Here is a 20,155-nt window from a genome sequence, read left to right as displayed (position 1 = left end):
TGAAATTGTTAGTCATTGTCTTGTATCGGCCAGAGTATCATGAAACTTCAATGAGGATACTAACTTGCTGTAATTTTGGCAATTCATTCACAAATGTAGTGAATATGGATGAACTGAGTTTGGTCTCTTTGGTCATCTAGGTAACAATTACCAGCATTCAATGTCTGAGACCAATAAACCCATGTATAGATATTTCTACTTTTTAGAACAGACCTGGCTTTAACTTTAAAACAAAAACATACCCAAAGTGCCAAACGCATATAAAGCATCATGGATAAACCCATCTCCCTGTTGTGCCACTGATGAGGCCATATATGAAGCCAGTGGATTGGTCATGTAAGATCCTTCAAAAAAAATGGACAAAGTAAAGAACATAATTTATTTAAGACAAAATCTAAAGCAGAAATAAATAGATGAAAGAACAACAATGTTTGTGAATGCAACAATGTATAATAAACACTTTCAGTGGTAACAAACAGAAGAAACAATGAATTCTGAAAGTACCCCAGCTTTTTCATGACTGTCCAGACCAGAGTATTAAAAAAAACGCTTAATTTGCAACTGATTTGTCAAACAACTGATTTAAGTCACCATGCACTCCAATAAAACAAAATAAAGTGTTTGATGTTAAAATAAGAAATGTTTACAGGCCTCAACATGTATAATAAATACAAAAAAAAAAAAAAAAAATCAATTAAAAAAAGTCATTAGGACAAATTAGATTTTGTTTGACCTAACCACACACAGTTGTGGGAAAGGCAGATTAACAGATGGTAGTAGACAAGGAAAGAGCTCGGGAAGTGCAGGGGTGGGGGGAGGGCGTGTTAAATCAACTCACCATACAAATCATTTTCTTGAAAACAATCTAGAAATTAGGCAGGATTGATACATTCATTATGTGCATATTCCCCATCATTTAAAACAGACACAAACTGAAGCTAAGACTTTCGACATCAGGAGCTGAAAAATGTGATATGGTGCTGCTCGACTTTGTAAAATGTATTCTGTACAAAATTCATAGAGCTGGAATTCATAAATCACAGCTCTATGATATAACAAATGTAAAGACGAAACAAAATGCCAGACAACCGCAAGATTGTGTACCACCATGTACCCTACATTCTTGAATAGACTGGACAATCATATTGGCCCAGTGCCTCATCAACACAATGACGTCTTGTGCGTACATTTACCCACCAAAATATTACAGTATGCAATGAGACTTGTAAATACCGTTATGACCTTTTGTGCACCAGACCTCTTTTTTTTTTTAATGTGGATCTACAGAAATCATAAGGCCCCCAGTGTTGCAGTCCAGTTGTAGTTTCAAACACTGGCAGACACCAAATCTACAGCAATTGAGGACAGGGGAACAGACTCACTTGGCACCATTTTGAAATCAAGTTTTACAAATCCACAATTTGATCCATTAGAAAAAACAATAAAAACAAAGAAAAGATCATTCTCAAATGAGTTTGAAAGCAAAGGAGGGGTAATAATTAAAAAAAAAGTTACAAAGGAGAACATAAAGGCGTTAGCTTATCAACATTAGTTGACATCATCTCCTCTTGATCACAATGCCCTTTCAGATTACAGCTGACCTTCAGCAGAGATCCTATACATGCAGACAGACACACAGACACAAGCACATACCTTTACTGAACCCTAAGTGCCGTCCTCCCTTTAAATCATCAATGCTGCTCAAAAACGGCTTAAATTGCTCTCATCTCTTCTAAAATGGCTCAGATTAAACCAGGGAGGTTACAATGCATGTTAAAAATCATAAATCTATTGGAACGCCTCTTATTTTAAGAACCTAGGTTTGTCCTTCATGGCAAGTTTAGTTAGACACATTTAAATACATCAGTTTCAAGTCAATGAGATGTTTCCCCCGTGAGTGTAACATCTCTTCTTGTTCCTGTGCAGGTACGACTCTCCTCAGACTGTCCACTCTCTAACCCTGCTCAGCTGACAGCTGAGATTGCCACCAGTTCTTCCCAACCAGCCATTCTGGCAAAATCAACAGGCTGCCCCTCCCTCCCTCCCTCCTCCTCCTCCTCCTCCTCCTCCAAATAGATGCACTGGTCCTTACCGCACCATTTTAAGACTCTTTCAGACACCTTTGTCCCGTGGCAATGAAATTTGGACATTTAACAGGCTATTGACACACAAATTTACCATTTCTGATCAAAAGACTAACACAGGGAGCCACAATAATGGCAGTTATCAGTTCTCCAAAACGTTTGAAAACGCAAGGAAGAAACTACTCGGAGTAGGTAAAGGTGATTTTGGGCTTCAATGTCACACATTAACCTCCATAAATATCTCTTGATTGAACTATATTTTGTGACCCAAATGCAGCTTCTATAGGCTACAATGCATTTTTATTTTTTCAATTTAGCACTATAATGGAGTGTTATACAGAAAGGAATATAGATTGTTGTGTGACTTCTTCTAATGTCAAGGCCCTGCACACGTGTACCAACTCATGACTCATGCAAATGCTTTTCTGTATACGTTTCTGGTGCAATTCAATGTAAATACTATTTAGAGTTCATTGATAATGAAAGGAATTTCAGTTGGAGGGCAACAGTCCAAAAACTGACTCCTGCCACACGTCAAGTTGTGAAGGGGCTGAATTTAGGGCTTACTGAAGTACCTATAACCAATATATCAAGAATCTGAAAATGTTGATGGGTTTAAGTCATTCCATGTGAAAAACTGTGAACAAGTATTAAAAAGAACATTAGTTTAAGTCTCCCCATTGGCTCATTTAAAACTGGTGGGAAGGAGCAGAACTGCCACACCACATTTTAACATGTAGTTAGTTGTCAGCATCTAAGATACAGTATTTTACCTCATAGTACCATTCAAATTTCATACAGCAAACTGAACCAATTTCTCATTACTGTGCCATCCCACTGACACTGGTTATTATTATTCTAATTCACAATTTAGTCTGTTATTAAAATTTATAAATCTTGCTCTCCAAATAAAAAGGTAGTGGTCGTAGTAGTAAAAACAATGACAAGAGTTCACAGATTCATCTGTGGAGGAAGCACTGGAAGTTGAACCAGGAGCTCTGATGATATGGTCAGTCATTATGAGAGAGGGAGGGAGGAAGGGAAGGAGGGGTTGTGGAGCAGAGTCATCAATAGGCCTCTGTTGCCCCCACGCAGTTCTTTTTTTTTTGATCAGGCCGAACATACTGCAGCCCTGCGGGAGTCTGGGTGCCACTGCCAGGTTGGTGATGCTATGCTGCCATGAGATACTGATGGTAGAAGAGGCCAAAGAGGGAGGTGGAGAAGAGACAAGCTGCAATCCACCAAGTAAAGAAGGAGAAGAGGCCTCGGAAAAGCAGGGGGCTGAAGACAGTCCGCAGGCCTCCCAGGGCCATCGACAGCTGGGCTACTGACGCCCGTGCTCCTGTTTCTATTACTGGAGCTGGTGTTGGGGCTGCTATTGGTACTGCCTCCATTGCAGAATCAGAGTTCATTTCATGGGTGCAAGGCAGGTCTTCTTCAGGATAGACCCACCAGGAGTGTCCACCTGTAGTAAACAGAGTGAGGAAATAGCTGCAACTTATAAGAGAAACTCAGATATTCTAAGGAGGAAAGCATGACTCACCTAAGGTTTTTAGCAGCAAGGTCGTATGCAGCAACATCACCAGTGGTGCCACATACTGTAGTGCGATTACACACAAGTAGTAAAAAACACGTGCAACCTGGGTAAAATTAGAAAAGAAGAATACCATTAAAAAAAAAAAAAAAAAAAAACACAACAAAAAAACAAATTGTCTCACATCATCTAGGGTGGCGATACAAAATATAGGGAGACTTATTGGCAAATGGTCAACTGTCATATTAGTAAGACACAAGTTTTGCTGAGGTACAACTCAGTAACAATGTAAATGTTTCCAAGTAATTTCATCATGTGCTTAATTATTACATCATGATTTAATTTTGTGACATGTAACAAAATTAAGTGCACCTGATTCATCAACCCTGTCTGACATTTTCCTTCAAACCAATGTTGTAGCGCATAACTTTCAAAATCTCCAGAGATGGAACTCAGCTAATAATCGAAAAGACATTTCCTGCCTTCGACATAATCTTTTCAGCTCCATATATTCTTATATGACTAATACATATGCACACTTGCAAGACTCTGGACTAGACCAAACAGTGCTTCAGGAGCACTTGTTGGGGTATGATGGAGATGATGTGATCACCTACCACTGATAATGTATCCAATTTCCAAGCACAATGCAGGTGTTCAGCATGCCTCCTGCATAATGCATGCTCTGTGTGTAGATGATTGAGTTTTGTGCTTTGCTCCTTCATTCAAAGATAGGGCCCTAAATGTGTCCATATTTGCTTTTAATATGGGGAAATTGGCTTAATCCTAAAATTCTCCACTTCTGAAAAACCAGCAATGTGGCTCCATCTAAGTGGTTACTATGGAATCACAGAGCTAAACAGTCAAGTTGTGCAGAATTGCAGGAGGTATAATCAGGATTATTATGCAAATCATTTCAATCACCATCTTCTGCAGGTCAACGGTACTTATCCGCCCCGCCTCCTTCTTCATCTGGTCCACACCCTTCTGGGCCAGGTTGAGGTAGGCCTGCAAATGATGTCTCATCATGGCGAGCCGGAGCATACACATCAGTATGATGGCCCATAACCGCAACGTATCATACGTCTGCTCAGTCATCCTGATATTAATAGAAAGACAAGAGTGAGTAAGAGACGAAGGATGATAAAGGGATGACAGCTTTGCTGGCCCACGAACTCACCACATCATGTAACTGCTCCATCATTTAGATGGTAGACAAGAGACAGAAAGAAAAGATAGTAAGAGCAGAAGACGTCATATGCAACTCAGGAGAAAAAGATAGAGTGTGAAATTGAGAGATAAAATGGTGAAAAGGGGGGTACTTTAACAAGTACCAGTCTTAATCAGGTTTGTCCTGGATATTATCACAGCCACATCACAGGATTCAAACTTAAGTAACAATTGGGTGATGCCAACTTGGAATGAACAACCAGCAAACAAATGCGAGCAGTTATAATTAAAAGCTTTCCTCAAGGTATGACTGCATTTGATTACAGCCTAATTTTAACCCAAGCAGGCAAAGTGTTTACTGTCATCACTTCATCTACGAGCTGAATACATTCCTTATCTAATAGGACCATTTAACTAACAAATTTCATTTTCATAACCACTGTTGCATAGTTTAAATCCTTTTCCCAGCACAAAAGCTAGTTACTTTTATTTTCACAGATCAGCGATGCTGTCTCATCTTCCTAGTTGGAATGGCAGGTAATTAGCTTGCTAGATATCAAGTGAGAGTCCAGCTGGCCACATAAAGATCAATAAACAAGGGGTGTGAGGACATATTCCTTCAGCACACTTTTGTTTTTATGAAATGTTTATAGAATCTACAAAGCATCTTACCTCAATTATCTAAATGAGTATCCAAACATATGATTGTAAATGTTCAAATTAGGGATGCACGATAATATTGGCATTGGCCCGAAATGAACTTTTCTGCTGATATGACAGGCCAATCACCTTCTCCCCCGCTGTGTGGCTGTGCTTCCCTCTATGGACTGTTTCACCCTAATGGTCCCGGTACTTCCTCCGCAGGCTCTACGTCACTCAGCTTCATGGAGCATTAGCCACAGCATGGCCAGAGGGAAGCACAGCCAGCTAGCCACCACTAGCCTCACAGCTCTCCGTGTGGATCCAACTGGAGCACGAGCCCTGGTTTGTTATTCAGGTTAAAGTGGGAAGAAGCAACGGGTCTGTCGGGCAGCTGAGTGAAGTGGAGCCTGCGGAGGAAGTACCGGGACCGTCAGGGAGAAACAGTCCACGGAGGAGCTGCTGTGTTTAGCTTCACAAGTAGGAAACACCTTGGCTGACAGGATGTATCACTCTGTTTGGGAAAAAAAACCCAACTTCTTCTACTTTTTGGTTGGCAGCCAGTGTATTGCTGTGCATTACTGCCACCTTCTGCTTCGGAGTGTGGACCAGAGATTAAATCCTACCCATTAATCCTGTCTGTCTAATAAACTCCAAGAAAACTCTACTGCTCGACCCACTTGGCAGGTTCATTAAAGTTTTAATGCTGAGCTCCTGAACTCCAGTCTTCCTAAGTTCTTCCTTCATATATTATCTTTCTTGGTCAAACTTAGTACAATCTATGACTGCATGTGTAACGGTCTCCTCAGCCAGGTGGAAAAAAAATGTGTGCATATATCAGTATCGGCATCTGCAATTGTCCAAAATGAGTTGGAAAATATTGGCAAAAAATCCAATATCGTGCATCCCTAGTTTACTTAGAAAAGAATTTATATTCTATTTATATTTGTGGGCAGGAGAAATGTTAGTAATAAAAGGAAATGCAGTGTGTACAAGTGAGGTGCCATACTGGCCACAGAAACTACTGTACAGTGCACATCTGGATCAGGCATTTAAAGGACTGCCAGAACCAGATAATTACTTCTACTTACAAAGGCACACTCTCCTTTCCCAGAGTGGGGTTCATTATGTAGTCCTTGGTAATGGGCTTCACCCACAGCAGGACCATGATAAGAGGGGACAGGAAGTTGATATGAAGCAGAGTCCTACAGGAAAAAGGGAGGTGAAGGAGAAGACAGACTGATAAAGACATATTTGCTCAGAATAACCATTGATGACTCCCACATATTTAGGAAAAACTCAACTCACTAAAATTTTTTACTATTTATTCTGAATTTCAAGTCAACATACTGAAGAATATGGTCCATATTATCAGAGCAACTTTCCCAGAGAGGGGTGAGAAGATAACTACAGCATAGATTTTGAAGGGCTTGTAGATAATCCCCGTTAGTGACAGTGTCTGAGGATGTAAGCTCATGACAGTTAAGAGGGGAATGGAAGAAGAAGCCATTTTGGAGAGTCTGCTATACTAAAGTGGATTATCTGGATGCAATGTGCTCCCTGCACTGCACCCCCTATCGTGGTCGTAGATGTGCCACCCAGTGAGTTCTGAAATAGAAATCAGACCCAAATGAGGAAGTCTTCATCTGGCTTACAGGGTGCTCTCTTGTATCTGACACACTCTGAATAGTAGGACACAAGTACAACTGTGCTATACTTGGCTTCGTGGCAATCCGAGATAGGATAGTCAGATATTTGAGCGCTATGTTTAAACAAACACAGAACCAAAGACATTATAGACCACGCTTGATAATATCAGCAGACACATGTCTATTCCAATGAAAATTCAATCATTAAACATATGTAACTGTCAAAAGTAAAAGAAAATTAGACATTACAGTTTTTCCTGACCAGAAACTGATCTAAAATGGGAACTCCACTGATTTTACACATCAAAGTCTGTTTACGGGTCTTGAGGAGTACTTCTGCATATGTGAAAGAAGTTTTTCACCTGTTGTTTAATTGTCCATTATTAATCTGTTATAGCAAGACAACACTAAATCGTTTAAAAAGCCTTTTTCATCAAAGGTCACCATGACTTTCCAGCTTTTCCATCCTTACTATTAAGGATAAGGAAGATATCAAAAGGTATTCAATGAAAAATACATGACTGAACACAGATGTGAAGACAATTATTGTAGTGGACTCACTGTGTAAATCTTGCTGTGGTCAGATTGAGAGCATCAAGGTGCATCTGGGCCAATCGCAGACCAGGGAAAGTTAGAAATGCCCCAATCAGGGAGCAGAGTAGGGCCAGGATCAGCTTGAAGGTGAGTTTAGATATGGGACCCCTGTAAAAGAGAAAATACACAGTGAGATACTGGTGTAGGTTCATGAGTCATAAAGAATTCATGAAGGCAGAGAAAACAAAAATGATGATACTATGGGAATACTGATAATGTACTTACTGCGACTCTAAGCCCTGGTGTTCCAGAAACTGTAGAGCACTGTCAGAGAAGTTTGAAAAACCTAGAAGAAGAAATATTCAGCTCACCAACTAGGGCCAAAAGTATTAAAATTTTGTTGTTATGAAAAAAGGGTCAGTTTAGGTTTCTAGACATAAAAGCATGATGCAGCACTCACCGGTCTCCAGACCAAACTCTAGGTAGTTTTCAGTGACGATGAGAATAGCCATGGCTTTGACAAAAAAGAAGAAAGCAAAAGTAATGCAGAGTGAGCGCTCGCCTCCTTCCTCCAACTTGAAGTAGTGGGCCGTCAGAGAGAAAAGGGTCTTACTGTAGTGACAGAGTCAAGGAAGACATCTCCAGAAGTACACTGGTATATAAAGCATTGCTTTGCGGATGCATTTTCAATGCCTTTTACAGGTTCAAGGGAAACAGAAATACATCAATCAATATAAAACAGTTTGAACACAGTAACACACAGCTATTCACCATACAAAAATGTTTCGTCTTTACACAAACACAGAGTTTGTGCTTACTTACAGGCCCTGTGTGAACCCTCAACCCCTTAATGCCACAGCATGTGCGGGTGCAGAATGTGTGGGTTTTTTGGGACCACTGCATGCCATCGAGGTCGTAATAGTATTTAATGCCTCACCCGGTCTACCCTGATCAGAGGGGTACGGATACAGCAAGTTTCTAAAGTGAACTCTGGTTACCACGGAGATGAAACTCAGTTTCTGTAACATTTCAGGTGACAACATGCCAATTTTTCACTCCCTTTCAAGAATGGTATTCAATCCAAAGGAGTCTTCTTTCTTCCTCTAACCCTTATTCAGGACTGTGAAGACAGCTGTATAAACACTCACCAGACCAGTTTGAGCCAGCATGAGGCTGAAAAGAGAAATACAGCCATGCAATACAGCTGTCATGCGGTGGGCTACAATTAATATACCCCTGTGTTGGCCTGTCAGCGTTGGCCAAAGGTTAGGATATTCAGTCACATTTATACATTTCAGTAAACAAGGGGGAAAAGGGAGGTGCTATTAGATGCAGCTACTTGAAGAATATGCTGCTCCGGTATTATCGGAGAGGGTTAACAGAGCAGTAGCGCTGATCTCAAGGGCAGGAGTCTTAAACATGTCATCAGGGCTGAAATAGGAAAACTGAAATCAAGTGTCCCATTAACACATATATTGAGCCAACACATTCCCTCATCTTCATAGTACCATTTCATCTGTTCCCCCGGCCTGTCCTTTTCCCCAAGCATATCAGTCTGTTGGGCTGTGAAAATTGGGCCTCCAATCTCCGACGTAGGCAGGAAATGACACACCATCTGACCACGGTGAGCTGGGCCTGACCAGGAGCACTGGAAAGATTGATTCCTGTGGTTGGTGGCGAGGATAATGCATATTATTTAACCATCATTCAGCGTAGCAAAATAGCAGGTAGCTGTGGAGCATAAAGGTGCTAGAAGTCAAGCCAGTGGACGCTTTAGGAGTCATTTTATAGCCTCTCGTCGCCACTGCTGCATCCATACAATCAAACTGGAATGATTTGGTCTCTCTTATAGACAAAGAGATGTTAAACTACAACATATATAGGATGGTAGTAAGTGAAAATAATGGAAATGCGAGCAGAGGAGAGTCCATAGAAAACAGGTTTGTTCGGCTGGAACCCAAAATGTTAGCAACCGACCTACAGACATGATGTATAGCACAGGTGTGTTACCAATTCAAAGGACAGTTGACACTTCTAAAAAGGCTAACCAAGATGTAAAGAATGACTGATTTAAGGATACATGACAAATGCGAGTACCAGCAGGCACCAGACCACACTGATGTTCATCTCTCCCGAGGGTTGAGCCACACTGTAGTAGAGTTCTGTTATCAGATAGACCACAGTTGCTGCTACTGTGAAATCCACCAGCCACTGGAACTCTGGGAAGTAGTGCAATGCTGGGGGCATAAAGAGTATAATTAAATCCAGATACTCAAGAATAAAATTCTTATGGTACAGTATATACACACACAAACGTGTATGAGTGAACATTCAAAACGAAACTTTCTTCAGCAGATATTTGTCCTCTTTGATTTATACCTAATGTGTCGACTTCTGTGATGCATTTCGTCTCCAGTTGTAAGTCTATGTCCTTGGGAACTGTTAGCGGCTTATTGTCTATGTGACCATTGTACTTCCTAGGGCAAAGAGGACAGAGCAGCAAAACAACAACTAGTGTCAGGAAATTGAGAAAAAGCAACTCTAAAATGCAACAGAATTTTAGACCAATGACAATTTTTAACCTGTGTAGAAATACAAACTATAACATCAGGATTATGATGAAAAGAGACATTTTTGTCTCATTTTTCCTTTTATACAGTTAAAAAGAAAAGAGCAGTTAAAACATTTCCACTCACTCCTTTTTAGCATTTCAAGGGTAAATATTGCAGGTTTAGCAAGATGGTGGTCTGAGGTGGAGATCTGTCCTTCAACTGTAAGAGCATACTACAGAGATTTCAATGTTTTGGCCCAGAAATAATTATTTATGTATTTTACATTATTGCTGAATATTTACCAAAGTACACAACTGTCCTACCTTACAAAGAGTTATTGTAATAGCTAATCCATCACAGGTAAATGTTAAGACTATATCGCCTATGTTGACCGTCAAAGTCAAGTTAATTTGTCGTAAAGCAGATATGAGCACAATTCGCCTCATGAACTTTTCCTTGTTTCTACATTTAATGCAGCTCAGACATACAAATTTTAATAGCAGACATTGGTGAGCGAACTTTTATTACTATAGTACTTTTCCATGACCAAAGGGAAAACATAGGCAGCACAAAGTCACAAACAGCAGGTGAATGGAGAGCTGTTCTTTGGCCTTGAAGAACTGTCTGATGGGACTCGTCAGTTCTGGGCTTTGTTTGTTCAGCCCTGTGTGTGCGCTGGATTCACAGGACAATACCACTGCAAGAGTCTAGGGCAAAACATGCCCCGGACAGATTTCATCTTTGAGGCACCTGACAGGAAAAAAGGGGCTCAGCTTTGCCCCTGACTGAGTGAGGCAGACCGTTAACAAAGGGAACGGAGCTGCATGGCACGAGCTGGCAAAAGGACAGTGGTCCATCTTTTTCTTCAGGGGATTACTGAACATGTGGCGCTAGAGAGCATTGACCTGCCTCATACAGGGTCAGAGAAAGGATTGTTCTACAAAACCGCTTTAAGTTAGGAGCTGGACACCATGTGGAAAAGTAAGGATTAACTTTCAGTTGTGACTTTGATTTAAATTCACATTTAAAAGATGAGTACAAAGGAAACGGCACTAAATTCATGTGATTGACATATGGTTCAACCTCCACCTGCAGCCCTGAAAAAACTGATTTTTTTTATTTTTTTTATTGCAAAGTAGTCTTAAAGGAAGATCATCTACCAGAATCAAAGCTTGACATCTGACCACTCTGAAGATATAATGCTGTTTGGGAAACTTTGATTTCAGAGTGGATGCAATCTTTTTAAAACCATCATCCCCTAAAATAGCCAAAATAATATTGGCTCCAAAAAAAAAAAAAAAAAAAAGGATTGACTTTCCTCACATCCACTAGACAGGGCCACTTCTAAGCTGAGTTGCTCTGAGCCCAGATGAGGAGCCATAAAAGAAGAAAACATCAGTAAACACGTAAACACATCAGCTTCATCTCTTCGCCGACATGCCTGTGGTCTCCATCCATCTCAAATGTCTACCTCTCATCTTTTCTTTCCACTCTGATGAAAGGGGTGCCTTTCGTGCCTCGTCTGTGCCATTGCATTTCCCCAACCCCCAAACCATAGCCCCTCTCAACCACCACCCCCCACCCCCACCCCCACGACACATACCTGTCTTTCCTCTTCTGTCCTTTTTGTTTCCCAGCTAAGCTCCTCAACTCATCTTCCGTAGGGTGCTGGTACCACCGCAGACTGTGAACAAAGAAAAGGAGAGAGATGTGTGGAATCAGCATGGACAGAGGAGGAACCAGTGAGAAAGAGGACACAGTAAACCAGATAAAGCAGAGTTGTGGACAGACCAGAGCTAGATTCACTGCCCTACTGTGAAACTATTACAACATAAAATAATTTACTATGATTATTCTGAGGTATGGAAAGAATAGGTTAAGTGATTCGGGCTTAAACAAGAGACATATTGTATAATTCCTTGTCTGTTCACTTCCATTTCTGTTAAGAATGAAGGGAATTTCACTTACTGTTAAAAGTGTAAATTGCTTTTACATTTCTCCTTAAAAAATAATATCAAAAATCTTATTGAAAAACGCTCTTGAAAGCAGTGACATTAAGTCTCGGTTCTATGAACATGACTCAAAGCATCAATTTGTAACAGCTGTGAGCTTTATGATTAACCTCCGAGCAACAGACACACACATACGCACACACATAAATTTCTCAAAGCTTTACTTTACATCAGCTACTCTGATATACATCTAAAAAGCACTTGTGTGAGGCTTCGCAACAGGAGCGCTGTTTTGAACCTCCTTAACTTTGTTTAGGAAGCCTCTTATCAGAGCATCTTGAGATGCACTCTGTGGGTTAGAGGAGGATAGAAGGAGCCGCAGCACAGCTTTTTTCCCCCCCTTGTATATTTATTTATTATGGAAAATTAATTACAGAATATACTCCAGACTGCCAGCTTAGGGTAAAAGTTTTCGAGAATGTTTCACAGTGCACTGAAAAGAAAAATTAATTAATTATTAAATGTGTTCCAAGAAGCTGTTTACTGAAAAACATATGTGGCACTAATTAGAGGAGATGAGGCGGGCACTTTTTATGCACCGTCCTCTTGGGTCATCCCAATATTTTGATGCCTTTTGGTCTTTGCAGTATGACTTAATGATTCTTTTTCTTCTACTATCCAAACCCTTTTGAACAGTCTCAGTAAACATTTTGATCTCCATTGTTCTTGACTCTACATGAAATAAACTTCTCAGAAGACGGGTGAACTGAAGAAATGAAACTGTAGCACTCTGAATGAACTGTGAAACAGGATGTACAGGATTTTAAATTACCTGCCACTGCAGAGTAGCCATCTTGCGAAGGAATAATGAGGTATGATTTTTTGAATTACACTGGCCATTACCATGGTAACCACCAGCTGCACACCGATCACACCCTGTGGATATAGAGAGGGGGGGTTTAAGATCACATTTAAATAGTAATTACACATGACATAAAGCAGTTACACATACGAACTACAGGTTTATATAAACTGATACAGATTCATAGTTTTGAAGAACTTCGTACTGTATAAGCTAAATGTAATTCAAATGCAATCAAATGCAAGTCCAATCTCTTTTTTGGACACATTTTTTGTCTTATTTTTGTCGCACCTTTTAGGAGGTAACATTCACAAAATGAAAAGTGTCAGTTCAAAACACACAAACCAGTTGATATGCAAGTCACAATGTATTTTTAAATGATTTAGGACCACAGACACTGTGCAAACAAACTTTGCAAGATCACAGTGCAGAAAGAAACCGAAGAACTCAGATCAAAACTTTAACGACTTGAGCACCTTATCTTCATGGCAGTTTATCAAACATCTGTGCATCTCTTTAAAATCATCTGTATTTGAAGTTAACGACAATAAAATTAGGTTACTTATTCTGAGCAACTTCCTGAAGCTATCTTTCTAGTATGTCAGACAGCCTTTTATGATGACAGATATTTAGGGCTGCAACAAACAAGTATATTCATTATTGACTAATCTGCCAATACTTTTCTCCATTAACTGTTTGGTCTATTAAACATCAGAAAACTGTGTATAATGTCCATCACTGTAGAGCACAAGGTGATGTCTTCAAATGTCTTGTTTTGTCTAACCAGCCAAAACCCCTTAATGTTCAATTTACTATAATGAAAGAATCAAGAAAAGCAGTAAAGCCCCACATCTGAGAACCTTGGAGCAACAAACTGGTGTTTTTGTTTGAAGAAATGAGTTAAATGATTAATTGATTACCATGAAATTTGCTGAGCACGTCAATGGTCCAAAGAGGATGAATCCTTTTGATGTGAAAGACTACATGGCCCTTTCCTAGGTCAGATGTCTGATTTACAATGCAGTCAATGACACAGCATAAGGTAGATGCTTTTAACCAACCACAGGAAAGCATGTTTTCTTTGTAAATACTGTACAAGGGTTGTACAAGATTAGGGTCTACAATCTTGATTACGACCCAGAGCTCAAACACAGAATGACCTTCATTTTACTATAAACAAAGCCCGGTGTACAGTTTCAAAGTTCATCACTACTAACTTATTGTTGCTGTGGGGACACATCGATTTGATCCCAGGACTTCTGTGACATTGTGGCAGACAGTCATCTGTTGGGCAACTAGCTTACTTACAATGTCATCTTGACATTTCTTTCCAACTGCCTTGACATCATTCATACCTTAACTCATGTGTCTCTCAATTACATGACCACATGACCCTGACAACGCTCATTTAGTGAAAACTCAGAGTCTGTTAACCCTGAAATGAGGGAAACTCTGAGTTTTCCGTTTTGAAAAGGGAGGTAACTCAAACCAGAGAAAGAGGGGTAAGTCTAGCCTGTTTCAGAGAGAGAGATAACTTAAGCTCTCGAATAGTTACCATAGTAACAGACTCTATGAACCTAACCTGGTCGGGACCAGGTTTTTCTCAATGAACCTCGAGTTTCTCTCTGTCTCCGCCCTCTTTCAAAGCCACACACTCCATTTGATTTCCTCATTCATTCAGTCAGCAGACGAGTTTTGGCGTAGCCAAGTCCTGCCGTCTGTCATTTAAAAAAAATCATTCATCATTCAATCCTTTTGATAACGATTCCGTGGTTGAAGGTGCAGCATTACTGCGCAGAGAATTAAATATTTGTCGGGAGATGGTTATCAGACCGCGCATAGATGTTCTAGCATTTCCAGACAATTATCTTTTTGAGCTTAGCTCAAGTGCGCTTCTCCCCCGCGGGATTGCACCTAAATGACATAAATTAATAGTCGACCATTCAAGCAGTTTTCCCCTGTAATATTATTGTGATTGCAAAAGACTACATTTAAATTTACGCAATGACTCGAGCAGCAATGTTCTCCAACGCCGTCTCCCTCTCTTTTGCAGCTGCAGTGGTGTTGCACTTCTTTCTTTACAATGATATGTGTGGCTACTAAAATCTAAAGTCCCTTGCACACATGCACTGCAACCCTGATATTTTCCAGACATTATCCGGAGGAGCTGTATGTGTGAACGCAAATGTCCGAATCAGTCATCAAAGTCCATGTAATGTGTGACTGAGCCCAGCGTTTCCCCTATAACTGTACATGCCTGAGAACATCCACCAGGCCACAAAATCTCTTTTAATGCCAAAAATAACGCCAAATATCCATTCATTTGAAAATCAATAGTGCTTGGGAGTCTCTGTGCAGCGCTGTTCCAAAACATGAGTCAACCTCAGTGTCGTTGCCTGGGAAGCTCTTGGTAGTGTGGCTCCTTTAAGGAACAGAGCCTTGCGTAATGTGTGTGCGTAGTGAGTGTGTGGTTGAGCGAGTGGAGAGAGTGAGCAGAGCAGAGGAAAAGGTTAGCAGTAAGTTGTCAATGTGGCAATAAATGTCCAGTACAGGCTGCAGTGTGTCAGTTAAATGCTGCAGCTTCTCTAGACAAAGAAAAGTCTCCTCTGTTGTTTCCCCAACTGCTGGAACAGTGAAGGGGGGTTAGCCCCGAAGTTAGCGACAATGGGTTAGCCTAACCTGAACAGGCTCACTTAAAGTGGACTGACCTTTAAGGTGGACCAGTTATTCTCATTTTAGTGTCAATCTCAGCCGCCCCTAAACAGAGAACGGAGAAATGTCTGGCTGCTGAGTTTTTCCCGAGCTTTGCTCAGCACATCCTCCCCCCATCTCACTTCCAGCACGCTCTACCCAGGCGCCACCCCTCGCCTAAACCAGACGAAGTATTTCCAGTAGGTGAGAACGCATCTGACACGGACAATCTCCTGTTGTGTGCTGCATGTGTGAAAGGGCAACTCTGGACAATGTCTGGACCTGATTCTCTGGACATTGCCCAGAGTTCATTTGTGAAAATGGCTTAAAACTACATATAATAGAAGATTGTAATTCATATCATCCCACCCCAACAAAACAAAAAAATGCCACATTTACCTTGATAATAATAATGACAACTATTTTAAATACATCAGCTTTTCTAAGTTCAATTATATGGAGTAAAAGGCATGATTTTATTAATTAACCAGCTTCAGTGAAATGAGTGAATTTATTAGTGTAAACAGTGTGTTCACTAAATGACACTCTGCCTACAACATCAGTCACAATGTCAGCCTCCAAGCGCCCAGGAGAATGAACAGCCAGCACTCCTGTGGTAGGTACCCAAAGATTTAGCAACATAAGGAGCTCAATATCAACCTGGCACACTTAGATCAATATTCACTTAGGCTTAAGAGCCCAGAATCATTCCCATCATGCTGCGCTTTTATCCACTCACTGTAGGGTAAGGTCTGTGGGTTGGCCTATCTCTTTAGCAATCAGTAGGAATCATTGGTATCTGTGCCTGCACACACTTGAGCAAAAAGAACCAATTAGCCAACTGATCCCCAATAAAATATATTTTCTTCTCTGACAACGGTCTTGTATAGGCTATGTGCTAGCACCTGAGATAATACCAGTGAGTCTACACTTGCAAACTCACCACCTAGATATACAATAATAAATCCTGCAACCTTCTTTATCTTCTCAACATGCAATACACAATGTATGGGGAAATCAACTACCGCAATTAGACTACAGACTGCTTTACATCAACTGATTCATGGAGAAGGAAAGGAAATATAAAGTTAAATGAAACACAGTGGCATGTTAGTCAGTCCATTTCTGAGATGACAAATAACAATTAATATCCCAGTCCATTTGATTATAGCCCAGGTATGTTACCCTCATGCTAGCTCTAGTGATGCACCACATAGTTTGGCAAAACTGCAGTTTATATTATATTCAATTATATTATGCTAAATAAAATTCCCCACCCTCACTCAATTCTAATATTTACAAGTGAAGAGCTAATTTCTTCTAAAGTGTATCTTGGTGTTGATTTTGAGAATCTATTTTGTTGGTCAAGCCTTTAGCATCTTTCTTCAAGCTTTTAAACAAGTGCCTCTATTACCGCCAATCAAAAATGCTTAAACATACAAGTTGTATTAGTGTTTTCACTAACATTCCCATATTTGAAAATTTTACTATAAGTAATGTTTTCATCTGCTCTGCACTATGGCTAGTTGAACATGCTAATCTAACACACACATCCTGCTTATACATGAAACATTCATCAATCACAATCAACCCATGTACTTAACACTAGTAAACATGTTTTTGAGTGGTGGTTTAGCCTATGTCAGAGAGCAGTAGGTATGATGAATGACAGACGAGGTGATGAGGCCAGACTTGCACGCTAGACCTAGATTTTGGATTGGTCATGGGGATCCCCTGTGTCACCCAGCATGGTGTAAGCTCCAAAAAGCAGAAGTCAATACCTCTTCTGGAGCCACAGAGAGGAGAGTGGGTGCCATCAACTTGGCAATTATCCTTGCTCAGATGTGACGCATGGCCAAACACAACCTCTCCGACTCAAGACACTGTGTGTAATGGTCATGCTATATAGGTCAAAAGGCACACATCCTTGGTTTGGTGGGTGCTGACCATTCTCTGTGGGAAACCTGCAAGGATCTTGGGCCTGGGGGAAATTGAGCCAGCATGGACTCTCTTATCTTGGCCAGTCTGCTTGACCCCCTCTACCCAACAACCAAATGGAATCTGTAGGGGGTAAGGAGTGGGAGCTGCAGTGATAACCACCATCCATAAGAGCTCAAACATCTCACTACTATTTTGACCATGAAACTAACTTTGAAACCTCTTATTGATCGATGCTTTCCCCCCTTTTTATTCATCTTGACTACTCTTGGGTGTGTTTCTCTAGCTGTAAACTGTTGAGAGTAGGAAATCTTTTTTCATATAAAAAATATATTGCAGCTGTAGTTGCTGCTAGACAGGGACCATAATACTAATACTGCAATAAGAGACTAGATAACATCTAAGATGTTTATCATCATTAAGGTGATGTACGGTAGCTTACATTTTTATTGGCATTTTTTTTTGGGGGGGGGGGGGGTAGGAGGGGAGTCTCTTTTTCCCAGTATGACAATTTGCCCTGGCAGTATTACAGTAAACTGACAATCTTCTGAACCATCTGTTCTATCTCTCTGATTTGGAGAATGAATGCCTCTTCCTGCTTAGCAATTATTTCCCCATTACTGATGCTAATTTAACGCCTGCATTTTCCTGTCATAGCTCCTGTAACACAATATAACATTCAGCAGAGTGTGTACATTTTGACCTTATGATGTGCCACACAATATACAAAGCAACTAAACAAAACTGACATTAACAGAAATCCCAATGATTACATCAATGATGAGTTGAGTTGGAGCTTCCACATATCAATACATTTCATCCCAGCTTACTGTTGATATTGTCAAATTCAACTGTTGCCAGTTGAGTTAAGATTTAGGACATCGACAGTCTTTTTGGAGAAACTCTGGAAATTATTGGGGTCTAGGAGAAAATCACATAATCTCATTTTTAACAACACTATCATGGATGCAGATCTGTATTTATTTGACTCACATAATTACAGGTGTGATTACAAAGGTGCACACAGTACAACAAGCAGTTAACACCAATCAATTTCCTTCAGTAAATCAGAAACAATATTTTGATGACATGTATTGAAAATTCCTTGTCAAAATGAAATTCAACTGTGATAGTGCTCAATAATTACTTGTGAAATTACGAATAGATTACAAATAATGGCATTTTACCCCACAGTTCCTCTAAGGGCACCCTGAGGTCAAATTGAGCAGATTCAGGTCGGTGAACACACCTTGACTTCTCCAAAAACAGGTATCCTGCTGTCAGATGAATGGCATGCTAACTGCTAATACTAACTGATACAGGCTGCTAAATTAAAACTTCTCTTCAGCCTCTGCCCTGAAACACCAGTTAACGTCAGTAGAAAACACTGTTTACAAGTGAACACTGCTTAGAACAAGACTATTTGCATATACTTCACACCTCTTCACCTAGCTAGTGAGCTATATACAGCTAGCCAAGCACCTGCCGTGGCTAGCAGGCTAAGCTAACGTTGCACTGCAAACACAATACCATACTGTATAAAAACATGTCAACAACGTCGCAGTAGATATCTACATGATATTAGATGTTACCAGCTGATGCTTTATCAATAAAGTGCGACAAATCACACTCACCATGTTGATGCAGTGCAGCTGAAACGGACTCAACCCCGACAACACTGAGCACCCCGAGTCGGAAATCCAGCGGCGAGGAGCACATAAGCCCTTCTTGCGATGGTTATACACAAAAAAGAAGCAGCTTCTCATTCAAATTTGTCACCGTATCCTTCTAGTGATGAGTTACATCGTCAAAAATCAATGGATTCAACCTCCGCTCCCAAGTATTTTCAACTGCAGTAGAGGTCACGCTAAAGCTCTGGGTAAGAAGGGTGTCTTCAGATATGCCTGTACAGTGAGAATAAAATAAAATACGAGGATTTCATTATTCACATTCGCAAGAGTAAAAAATGAAACGACCGTCTTAAAAGAAACATGTCTTTAAACTAAACGCCGTTTAGTTTAAAATTTGAGCTAAAAAAATAAACAGACTTTCCCATTTTACACAGGATTAGCTAAGTGCTGCTATAAGTGAACACTAGGACCTCCGCAACCGGAAGAGAGAAAATCACACCACAACCACTCATGAGAAACATTGTGGGCAATATTGCCATATGATTTCAGTTGGTTTGCAATATTGCTAATTCAACCATTTTCAATTTATATTTATTTAGTTTTATCTTTTACTTTCTGTATTTTTCATCTTTTTACATTGTACAAGTTTAGCTTATTTTATTTTTTCTTCAATACCCCCTATACAGTTTGTATTGTAATATGACTGTGCTGTTAATAAAGTTTAAAAAAAAAAAAAAAAAAAAAGTCACTACACACATGACAGATCGGTACCTGCATCAGATATCACACAGTCTCCCATGTATCTGCTTTTATTGATTCTCCTTTCAGAATATGATTATTGACTCCATGCATAGAGCTTTTGTGGCAACTGACTGGGTGTCTGTCTCTGGTTATCTGCTCCCTTATGAAGATGACTGTA

General features: G+C 40.2%; 1 protein-coding gene across 1 annotated transcript; it reads right to left on the bottom strand.

The window, feature by feature from the left end:
- Positions 1-365: 365 nt before the first annotated feature.
- On the bottom strand, positions 366-19,505 carry tmem161b (transmembrane protein 161B). Its single transcript, XM_044369670.1, has 12 exons — positions 19,240-19,505; positions 12,947-13,050; positions 11,766-11,846; positions 9,990-10,087; positions 9,691-9,847; positions 8,071-8,222; positions 7,896-7,956; positions 7,638-7,778; positions 6,519-6,632; positions 4,543-4,717; positions 3,628-3,724; positions 366-3,549 (listed from the first exon to the last, which is right to left on the bottom strand). The coding sequence occupies exons 1-12, from the start codon at positions 19,369-19,371 to the stop codon at positions 3,254-3,256; spliced, it is 1,608 nt and encodes a 535-aa protein (XP_044225605.1). The 5' UTR covers positions 19,372-19,505; the 3' UTR covers positions 366-3,253.
- Between the last annotated feature and the right edge of the window lie 650 nt (positions 19,506-20,155).

This window comes from Thunnus albacares, chromosome 2 (assembly GCF_914725855.1).
Source record: "Thunnus albacares chromosome 2, fThuAlb1.1, whole genome shotgun sequence".
In the NCBI taxonomy this organism is placed as follows: Eukaryota; Metazoa; Chordata; class Actinopteri; order Scombriformes; family Scombridae; genus Thunnus; species Thunnus albacares.
The sequence above is the reverse complement of the archived record's forward strand: the minus strand, read 5'-3'. Positions and strand labels throughout refer to the sequence as shown.